The sequence below is a fragment of the Vollenhovia emeryi genome, unplaced genomic scaffold, assembly GCF_000949405.1.
Source record: "Vollenhovia emeryi isolate VEMERY1.0 unplaced genomic scaffold, V.emery_V1.0 DF939174.1, whole genome shotgun sequence".
NCBI lineage: Eukaryota > Metazoa > Arthropoda > Insecta > Hymenoptera > Formicidae > Vollenhovia > Vollenhovia emeryi.
The window spans coordinates 731,998-743,392 of NW_011967192.1; the positions used below are offsets into that span (position 1 = coordinate 731,998).

At 40.3% G+C, this 11,395-nt stretch overlaps 1 protein-coding gene across 1 annotated transcript; it reads right to left on the reverse strand.

The window, feature by feature from the left end:
* Positions 1–274: 274 nt before the first annotated feature.
* LOC105563578 (homeotic protein deformed) lies at positions 275–10,960 on the reverse strand. Its single transcript, XM_012015275.1, has 2 exons — positions 9,454–10,960; positions 275–3,347 (listed from the first exon to the last, which is right to left on the reverse strand). Exons 1-2 carry the CDS (start codon positions 10,340–10,342, stop codon positions 2,662–2,664), a joined length of 1,575 nt encoding a protein of 524 aa, XP_011870665.1. The 5' UTR covers positions 10,343–10,960; the 3' UTR covers positions 275–2,661.
* Between the last annotated feature and the right edge of the window lie 435 nt (positions 10,961–11,395).

Consider the following 11,395-nt stretch of genomic DNA (forward strand, 5'->3'; position numbering starts at 1 on the left):
TCAAAGTTGGAGAGTGAAAACGATATATTATACGCATACAATTCAATGCGAATGCACCTAAGGAAGAGATAGTGTCAAAACTTAAGATAACAAGTGGCGCGAGCTTTAACTGATTAACGGCGTTTTCTGACAGAATAATAAATAGTGCTGAAAGATTATGAAAAATATTAAAGCAGGAACTGCCGCACAAATGCATAAAAAATAGGAAACATTGCGCGAAAAGAGTTGCTGGACAAGGTTAAATAAGGCAGGAATACGATTTGGAAACATAACGTTATTGTAAATTACGAAACATTTATTTATTCATTTATTTACTTGACAGTTGTATAGTGTTCATCGATCCTTACGATCAATATAAACATAAGCCTTGAAGTGTGCCCAATGATGTCCTTATCGTACATGCTATATACAATTAATAATTATAGCAAAGAGGGGTATAATGTCACACTTATAGAACAATCTCGAAACTCATACACTTATTCCTTACGCTCCCTCACTAGTTACACTAATTCGATTCTTTAGAATTAATGTACCTTAATGTTTATAACTCTGTTTCTTACATGTAATAATATTGTTTTGGTATATCGTCACAGCTGTTCTGTGCATTAATTGTTTGATTACTACTCGCTTAATAGTACAACTTCCGATTTATTCACGGTGCAATTGCGTCCTAATTATTATTGGTCATTCCTCTCGCTCTGACTTTCGGTAAAAATATATACTATTCATTTCAAATTATTTACAATGTCCCGTCACGGAAGGATGTGTTGAAGTAGGGTAGTTTTAATTAACTCGTGTTATTATTCTTTTTGTGTGTTTAAAGAGATCTTTCGAAGTATTCCGGCAATTAAACTACTCCGAATGGGTAATAGTTTTTCCAGAATGACATAACATAGGTGGAAATTATGTTTGCGGTATTACTAAAAATTTGCTGCATTCTAATATTAGTTTAGTAACAAACACTCTGCAGTCATATCGTAATGATTAAAAGTTTTAATTAAAAGTTCAATTTTCATCTATAATGTAAATTTGTATTATATGTTAATACCAACATATAATTCAATAATATACGAAATATGAACACTACTTCAATCGTATTGTAATAAAATTCTCTTTACACTAGTATATACATACATAAAATCGGATATATACAATTCACATTTCATCAATTTTCTTTTGAATATTCGTATTATATGCAATTAAAAAGTCACGTTAATAAAACAAGTTGTAAATACCGTTTCAACGTTTCCTTTTGTGTCTCCAAGTAACTGGGGGCATTTCTTATCAAAACTTATAATTCGAGATATCCCCAAATGCTTGGAGACACAGAGGAAGCATTTAACGGAGCTCACAACTTCTTTTACTAGTATAATTTTTTCGTTGCAAAAAACTACGTTATAATTTAAGGAATTCTGCACATTTGATTTTTATACAGTTTTGTTTGCACGCTCATGTACTCTTATGGGCCAGGTGTAGGATTCTAATCTTTCAGATGTTTATATCGTATACGTTACGCGTGAAACATGCACATTTTTTTATCATATTTTACAGTAGAAGCCATATATATGTTATCACATGAAGTCAGACATGTTTGGATATGGTATAGATAATCGTGCGTCAAGAGTCACGCAGCTTAAGCCACATCAGAGCTTGACAAGTGTAGACATTTGACGTGTAAAAATTATAAATTCCAGAAATAAGAGTAATGGCGTATTATTATAATACCTAAATTAAAGAAAATAATTTTATAATTTCTGATGCATGAATATCTAGACTCATATATTCCAAATATGTATATACCTTAAGTAACTTTATGCGATAAGAATGTATATATATATCATTTACTGTAGATATGTTAGTGTTCAATCTGCAAACAGTGAAACGCGTAATACCAGAAATCTTTGTTCAAATTTCATCATCATTGATTGGAATTTGCAATAATATGAATAATTTGAGGACAACTGTAATTGAACAATGCTAACAACGATTGCAGGATTTGTCATAGCATTATTATTGAAATGTTTAACTTAGTTCAACTAATTCAATAACCGATGCTTATAAAATCGAAATCATACAACTTTAGTACTCATGTACTCGTGCAGCAGAAAATTGAAACAAACAATAAACTGTCTTGATATTTTGGCGTAAATAATCATTATAAATTATTAATAACAAATGATTATTGATGACCTGATAACTTGACAGTACTTAATCTTTCATCCAGATATTATTTTCGTTTACTACAGAGAATTATGTCTCTCTCTCTCTCTCTCTATCTTTTATGTTCTATGACAAATCTTTCGGACTTGGCTTTCACAATTTTACAAAACAAGAAACATTTTTCTATATAATAGATTTAAGAAATAGCTAAATAATTTTGGATCTAGCATTTTACGTCTTAGTTAAATTGTGGTTGTTAGACATTTGTCATATTGGTATCACGTAAGTAAAAGAAAAATAATACTGCCGTTTGAAGATTGTGAGAGTTCAACCCACGTTCTGAGACTACTCTCCTCGTCCACGTTGCAATGAGGAAAATCTCAAGCTACGTTCGTCTAATTTGCAATAAATATCCGGTCAAACGGTGGAATCCGAGGAGGGCGGTCGTTTTAAATGATATTAAAAAAGTTATATCTCTGAATATATCTCACGGAATGGATGTTACAGTGCCGTGAGTCCATAGTCGGATTTTATCGCCGATGGCGGCACGGGGGCTGATATTTGCGACAATCCGGGAGGACTGGTAGCCGGGGCAAGAGGACTGATACTTCCGGAACTTATGTGTCCCAACGGTCCTCCCGTCGGACCGTCCATCATTCCACCCACGTGATGATGACTCAGCTGTGCTTGGAGATGAGCCAGAGAATGAGGATGACCTTGAAAGCTCGGATGAACCACGCCAACGGGATGAGGAATACTTGAGCTGACCCCATGAACTTCGCTCAAATCGTGACCAATATTAGAATCCAGGCTGTTCTCCATACCGCTGGAAGGTGAGTTGTTGTTTTTCCTTTGGCTATTGTTGTTGCCGGTACCGGACTTCGCCCGCGTCGTCGAAGTCTTCGCCGGTTTAGCTGCTGCCGAAGACGCTTGGCCGTTCGCATTCTTTCTACGTACGTTCTTCGTGTTCGGTAGCTTGTGGTCCTTCTTCCATTTCATGCGGCGATTCTGAAACCAGATTTTGATCTGTCGCTCCGACAGGACCAGAGTATGAGCGATCTCGATCCGTCGTCGTCTCGTCAGGTACCTATTGTAGTGAAATTCCTTTTCCAGTTCGAGGATCTGATGCCTCGTGTAGGCAGTTCTCTGCCGCTTTGGCTCCATTCCAGGTTGATATGAGCCGTTCGCTGGAAGAAGGAAACAAAAATTCAAAAATGTTAGTATTATGACGCTATAAATAATGATAAAGTCTCAGTTCCGAAGATATTACTTTCTTTTTATAATTAAGGAGCAATAGACAGCGCTTTATTATCTATTTATGCTTAGAGCTTTTTTATAATTAAAACTCTGCAAAAAGCTCTTCATTTTTAATCGCTCCTGATGCAAAAACTATCGGCGTCTTAATATCCTTTGCCAGAGACACATTGTGGCATCTAATTCCAAATGTATTGTTAAAATAGAACTTACGTATTTTTATGCTCTTTGTATCTTTCATACTGTACAAAATGCTCTGTGAATCTATCAAATGCATCCGTTATTTCTTAAACAATTTAAGACACTAAAAAAGGGGAACAAAATATCAATAAGTATGTTTCTTCAGATTGCCAGCATTAATAATAAAATTTCAAATTTCAATCGACCTGAGCTGGCCACATTTATTAAATACTCTTTCACAACGTTTCGACCTTTGGTTTAGGTCCTTATCAAGTGGGATCTAAGAGTTAAAATATCAATAGTTCTGCATCTTTGCATTATAAGCGATTGGCAACCCAATAGCTTTTACGAATAAAACTCCAACAATACAAATAACTAGCGAAACATTATTCTCAAGTTTAATTTACAATCTTTAATACAACTTTAGTTTTTCCGAGTTAACTTGTTACTGTAACATTTGATATCAATTTAATATTAATTTTATAAAACATTTTAAAAGTTTATCGCATCAGGAAATAACAAAAACTCCTACAATATTATATTAACTATAATATTTATACGATGCTTTGTAAAGTAGTATCCTGCGTGTAAGAAATTTTATTGCCCAGTTTCTGTATACAATTAATATTTTTCATTCACGTCCGAAATCAATTATTTTTCTTAATATTCCCGTGTCCAACATTCCTACTATTAATCCGATAAATAGTCTTTGAACAATCTTGCTGAACTATTCATTGTATCATTGTTACGCGCACAAAAGTTGTTTGAATAGACATTTCACGTACACCATTTATAAAATCATAGCAACAAGTTTTGTGGAGAAAGGAAATGTATGTAGAACGCTAATTCAATAAAAATGTTTTTTTTTCTCAAGTCGCTAGAACTAGAATGCAAGGTGTAAAGAAACATGAAGGACGATTCGTTTAAATGGCGCCTGAGCCACGTGTTATTTCAACGACAAAAGAAGAAGTTATTGTACTTTGCATGATTATTACTATATAATTATAAAATATTCCTTACGTTGACGTCTAGAGAGATATTATATGCGAATAACAATTTTTATAGCACATGACCATTCGTCACGTCATGGCCGTTTTGAATAGCATCAAAGTCGGCTGAAGTGACTTTTGTAATCTGATCAATCCACGAGATACGCCGAGTCGAGTTGCGAAGGCAGAATACGCGTATGCAAATTCGCGGGGATAAAAAGTGCCAAGCGTATACGCGCATTGGTCCCGCTGAGCATCATCTCGAGAAATGCAGAAACACTAGATTATCCTCTGCAAGCTAGCTTCAAGGTTAAATAATTTGATAATCGTCTCGTCCGTTAAGTCTGCTTAGTTTGTCAGGGTCTGTTTGAAGCGTACGATTCGCCGTGCAATTAATTAATGCTCGGCAGAAACCTTCAATATTTAAAAGCGCGCCGAGGTGAATGTCAATAAGCGCGAAATGACCAAAGTGCTTTGGAAAATAATCAGATACGACCGAGCAAGTAGATTGGTAAAAAATATCCCGCTGTGGCAAGTTGATGTTAATATTTGTGAGTCATGCTAGTAGCAATCCGTGGTGGTCCATTCAGTCCGATAGAGGAAACATGGGAACGAGCTCAGTTTAGAATCCGTGCAGACATTCCATTCCGAGCTGACCGTCGGGCTCGCGGAGGCCCCTTTTAACTCCGACGTCCGGCGACCGTACTTCGACAACCAAAGGGGAGAGATTGCAGCCTTTGACAGCCCGACGGACGAGCATACCGAAGTTCAGAGATTTCAAATATTAAATCGCGCAAATACCAATATAACGGAAAGTGTAACTTGCAACCTCGCACGTTTCACGGAACATTTTAATGTAACAGTTACAGCGGTTGAAAACCACCTCGCCATCTCTGTAAGTCAAACTTTCTCGATAATATTGAAGATTGTGTTGTTTTTAGTTTCGCTGACACGTCAGCCTCTCATCTGTTCTTGATGCAATAATTAAAATACGTTCTACAGTTGTATTTCTATAAAGCAAAGGAGACAGTATATCAGTCTGGAAGAACTGAAAAAGTCTTCAATCTATCAAACTATCGAAAGACTTTGGCTGTATGTATCTATACGTTCCCGTTAATAAATATTTTTTTAAATGTTTGTTATAATTTTATACACGGAACCATTTTATTAGCACATTACTTTCAAAATACTATTTCAAGCACTTTTCTTATTAAAATAAAAGTTTTCTCGAAAGACATTTGTTTTTATCACACGTTATAAGGTTATTGATGGCGAGTGTGGCGCAGAGAAATGTGCGCTGCTTAGGCTCGGTTTCACCAACGTCGTTTAACTTTAAGCTTAGTTTAATTCGTTCTTTGTTTCTTTTCAACTGTTACTTTAGAAAGAGACATGAGTTAAACTAAGATTAAAGTTAAGCGACGTTCGGTCAAACCGGGCCTTAGTAAACTAAATGAACGAAAAGATTCGAGTTTAAGTCCACGGACACCGCTGGTTTTTTTTCGGAATTTCCCGAAGAGAAGTGGCAACCATCGAGAATATTCTGCCATCCCTTTAGGAGTATATAGCCCTCCAGAATGGAGATTTTCTTCGGCAATGTTAGCAGTCTACGGAAGATAAAGTAAAACCAAATACTCAAAGTACCAGAACGAACTGGATGAACAGGCTTTAAGCTTAATTCTCGAGGAAGAAGAAGAAGAAGAAGTTATAAGGTACACTCTTAAGCACGTATCGTCAAGAATTGGAGGTACACGTTAAAGTAAAAACCATACGTAACTATGCACGGAGAGACCAATGTGGTTACCACATGTCTAATTAGGGTTGGCACAACCCCAATAAATAGTAATATTTGGAACAGCTATATCTGTGATTGTCATATAGCGAATTCGGTTGCTTGTACTAGTGCACACTAAGAGTCGTCTTAAATATTTCCTGAAATATTTCGCAGCCAGTAAAATGATCTGTATAGCATCCATGCGGATTACTTTTTGACCAAATACTCTTTGAACATGCTTTCAAGATGAAGTTAAATATAAAAATTGACTATAGAGACTGACCTTAGTGCGCACTCAATGCGCACTAGTGCAAGCTATCGAGTTCGCTAATACCCACATTGGTATGGTACGTAGTGGAAACAACTGTATCCGTTTTGTGCAGCACACTTAGTAAATGTTGCAACACAAAACAATGTAGACGCCCCTACTATTTATACGGCAACATTTTAATTTTAGTTATTTTTGCTTTAGCCAGTCTTTCCGTGTGAGAGACATAAAAATCCACCAAATAAATAGTACCTCGAAATTAGGAGTTTTATTCTGAGGAGGTACATTATCTACGCGATCACGAGTGGTGCTCATGCAACACAGGAAGAGATAACAAATGCCTAACTGGCATGGAAACAGACATTTAGAGGTGCATTTCAACCTCGTACTAGTTTCGGAGGTACGTACGGAAAATTTTGCACCTCTTTAAAAAAGGTACCGTGAATTCAACAGAGCGGTATTTCCAATCGATCGTTTTATGTTCATTATTACCTTGTATATTTATACCTCGCGCTAATATACCGGGAAGAGTGTCTCCTATCAGCGTGTAACTCGAATCTTTATTCTACTTGGAAATTTGTACCTCGAATTTGACGGCACTACGCGATACAAGTTCAAAAGTGTACACGGAGAAAAGTTTCTTTTAAGGTTTATCCTGAAAATTAGATAATTGGGACAACGCGACATTTCAAAGAATTTTACCAGAGTTTTTTGACATTTTACCACACATTTCACTAGTAATTATACTTGGTGTATATTTTACTGGTAAAATGTACGATAAAATTAAAAAAATCTCTTATAAAGTTCTTCAAGACGCCACGTTGTCTTCTTTTCAGGATATATGTTAAGAGAAAATTGTCTTCGTGCATCGCATGTTAAATTCCTTAACATAATATTAAAGCTCCTTAATTAATGATATTAAATGTTTACGAATTGTTACCAAATGTTTGAAGAATATCCAAAGTAAAACAATGTTCAAACAATGTCACTTTTTCTTATTGTGTAACGAAAATAATTTGTCTTCAAAAGGTTGTTTTTTTGTTTGTTCCGTTATATCGATTTGTAGCATCAACAAAAGAAATAACTTTTCGTTGCAGGCCGTTTTATTTGGAAGCATAAATTATTCGGTTTTTGCAATATATGGAATTTTCGTTTCTATTATATCACGCGCGACGGGCTCAATAGAAATAGAAATGCAAGTTGGAATGAGCAGCATTTTCCGACGTCAAATGGAATAGAAATTTTTCTGACAACAAAGCCAGCCTAATTCCAAAGGGGCATTACGTTGCAAAAATCACTTTTGGCATTTCTTTAGATACCAGCAAAATAGTTGTGGCTCAGAGCGACACGAAATACTGGACAAATCCTGGAGAAACGAATGCGTTACAGATACACTGCTTAGAGGCATTACTCTGTAATTTGTGAGACATTAATTAGTACACCTGTTTTATGATTATGCTCAAAACGTCTTTCTATCTTTATGAAGATAGGAAGCACGCGTATATTAGTTCTGGAAGTAGTTGTCTGATTAATTATGAAAGAAGAACTACATTCGCGCTAATTGCCTTAATTACAACAACCAGGAGCGTTATACCATCACCGGCATCTGTTTCAAGTCTCGGGCGCTACGCAACCTTGCACAATGATGAACGTCTACTTGAAACGCGGTAGAATCTCTCGTGTCGAATTTTGAAATTTATTTCTACCCGCAACGACCGAATTGTGTGCTGTGGACGTCCCATTATTGTAGTATACGATCGCTACTGTGAGAAAAGATGAAGATATATTAGGCGTAACAGAATTCGCCTATAAACCGAGGTCCCGCCACAACGCAGGTGATCGCAAGGTGTTGGGATAAATTTCAGCCCATAACTCTTCGGACCGTACTCTAAAGCTCGTCACGTTGTAAACATACAATATAATGTGTACCCACTAAATACACCAACAGATTCTTTCGGCCTTTCGCGTTCGGAAGAAAAGCTTGCAAGGTCAACACTCTGCGTGTCGGCGTTCCTTCAAATTTACAGCCGTTTCAATTTGTAGCAGTATTGACAAACGAGTATTAAAGTGAGAACTAATAAACACGTTAGCAGGTCTTGCCTCAATATTTTGTTTTCGCCCGTTTAAAAGAAGAAGAAGAAGGCAGTAATTCGGGAGGGGCAGAATTTGAACAAATAAATACCGTATTTTACTTTACACGTGGTAATTATTACACGGGAAGAAAACTGCCGTAGCTAAGAACTGCAACTAAATTTCAGTTGTAAAATGTGGACAACTGAAAATATCTTGCTACTGTGCCTATTGTATTAGGTGCGACAGCAAACCGTTTGCTGTGGCTTAGAAATTTTTAGCAGGAAAATATTTTTAGGAAAACCGTGATTAGCTACGGTAGCGAAAATTAGCTTTTCAGAGTGTCAACAACGTACAGCAAACTTTACGTCTGAGATTACTGGACGTGCCACATAAGATAGAAGGCAATATCGCCTAGCCGTCGGATATATTGCGGCGGCGTTTAATTGCACTCTTCGCGATGCAAACCGAAATGGAAATACCGATAACGTTTATTAATCGTGAAGCAAGATTGAGATCGGTGTTTTGTTAACTGGAGATGTTTGTACTTGTGCGACAAATAGTAGTTTCAACAATGGATGCAAAAGTCTCTCTCCGAACGGAAGACAAGGCGAGGATAGAGAAGAAACATGTAACGTTACGACGGGAGCGACGGAAGCGAATTGAAGTAGAAGAGATTTCGACGTTGCTGCAAGAAAATGATGCGGTGCGCTCCAGTTTCGGGGACAACGGCACAAACTTGAGAGTCGCGTGAAACTCACCGACGCCAGCAACATGAATTTTCTTCATCCACGGATAAATCGTGCGATCCCTGTTTTCTTCATCCTCCTCCTCTTCCTCCATTATCCCCGGCGAACCGTCCATCTGACCGTCCTCTATGTCGTCCGCGTCCGAGCTGTCCTCCACATGGTGCTGTTGCTGCTGCGGCGGCGTCTGCTGCTGACCACTCTGTATATGTTGTGATTGCTGAGACAGGGACTGTTGCGCCTGAAGATCAGGCGAATTGTCTCGGTGCAACTGACCCGAGCCGGCCGGACTGCAGGCATTATTCTCGTGCTGATGATGCTGAAGGGCGTCCGGTTGCTGCACGTGATTTTGCATTATAGACGGGGACAGAGGCGTGGAGCCGAGGATAGTTGACGTCGGTACGGACGGTTGTTGCGGCTGCTGCTGCTGCTGCTGCTGCTGTTGACTCTGTATCGACGAGGGACACGTGAGCGGTGGTTGCTGGGCTTCCGGCGGCATCGCTAAAGCGCCCACCGCGTGATGATGAGAGTGTAAACTGGCGTGAACCGCGTGGACTTGGTGGTGAGGATGGTGAGTGCCGTAATATCCGCCGTATCCCGCGTATCCTCCGTTCAATTGCACGGTGGAGGAGGCGCCGTAAGGAGTCGACGCCGCTTGATGGTGATGCTGGTGGTAGCCGTACTGCAGCTGGGACTGCGGATGACTCAAATGGTGACCGCCGCCGCTCGAGAAAAAGTCCGCTCCGGTCGAGGGTATATAATTACTCTGGCTGTACTCCTCGTTGGGAGGGAACTTGGGGTCGACCAGCGAGGACGCGGCGGCGGCCAGGTGATGATTTCCAGCCTGCTGCTGGTGCTGATGGTGATGGTATCCACCGGCGGCGGATGGAAGGAAGGAATTCATGTTCCCGAATACTTTCTCGCGGAAGAAGCACGCGCGCGCGATAGTCCAAGTGAATTTGAAAACGACCGCACTCCTCGATCCCTCTCCCTTATCTCGCTCCCCGCGTCAATTCTTGGATCCGGAGCACCATTTCGAGTTAATATCCATTCTCACATGCACACACTGCACGGCACTGCGCTCCGGTCCATCGTCCGCGCACCTCGTCGCCTCTCGCGAAAAGGGGTGACGTTTTCTCGAAAGGAGGAAAAGAGAGAGAGAAAGAGAGAGAAAGAAGGAGAGGGAGGGAAAGAGAGAAAAGAAATGGAAAGAGCGGGGCCAGAACGAGCACGGGACTCCCGGTGGACAGCTGCTTATTCTCTCCTCTCCTTCCGCCACTTTCGCGATCCTACACGACCTCGTTCGCTCCTTCCCGCCCACCGGAGCCCAATTACCATACCACGTGACCGCAAAGCCGACCAATCGGAGCCGCTCCTAGCCCGCGACCATGATGGATAACCACGGCACGCATGCAACACGTGAGTGGCGCCGCGAGAACCACTGCGGCAGGTGCGGCAACTTCTCCCTTCGCTTCTCTCTATTTCACGATTGTCACCGGGGGATCCTCGATAGCGCGCCCCGCACTTAATTAATTTCTACGCCCACGTTTTTTCTCCCCCCCCTCCCCTCCGAGTCCCGCTCACCCGAATTCAACGCACCACGCACGCACTTGTCTCTCTCATAAACTTTCACTTCTTCCTCACATCATCAGTTCGCGCGCGCGAGTATCAAGCTGACGTTCGCGCAAACAGTTGCCGACAGGTCGAGCGCGTTCCCATGCGAATCATGTTTCTTTCGATAAACGTACACGCTTCGCACTGTACTTCCGCCACCGCTACGCCACGGACCGCGAGTGATCGCCCTAGCCGCGGAGGGGCCGGGAGACGCCGACGGTCGGCGTCGAGCGAGAGATGAGTCCTCGACGGAAAGCTCCGAAAGTGAGCTCGTCCCGCGTCGGCAGAAACTCGTCTGGCAACTCCGGTTCGCCTCCAACTCCCTCCAGCTCCGTTCGCGCCG

Bases quoted from the DNA above. Each gene is read 5' to 3' on its own strand.
- LOC105563578 (XM_012015275.1), bottom strand. From the start codon at position 10,342: ATGAATTCCTTCCTTCCATCCGCCGCCGGTGGATACCATCACCATCAG. The intron at 3,348-9,453 runs GTGAGTTTCACG...TCCTTCTTCCAG, and splicing joins AATTCATGTTGCTGGCGTCG to CGAACGGCTCATATCAACCT.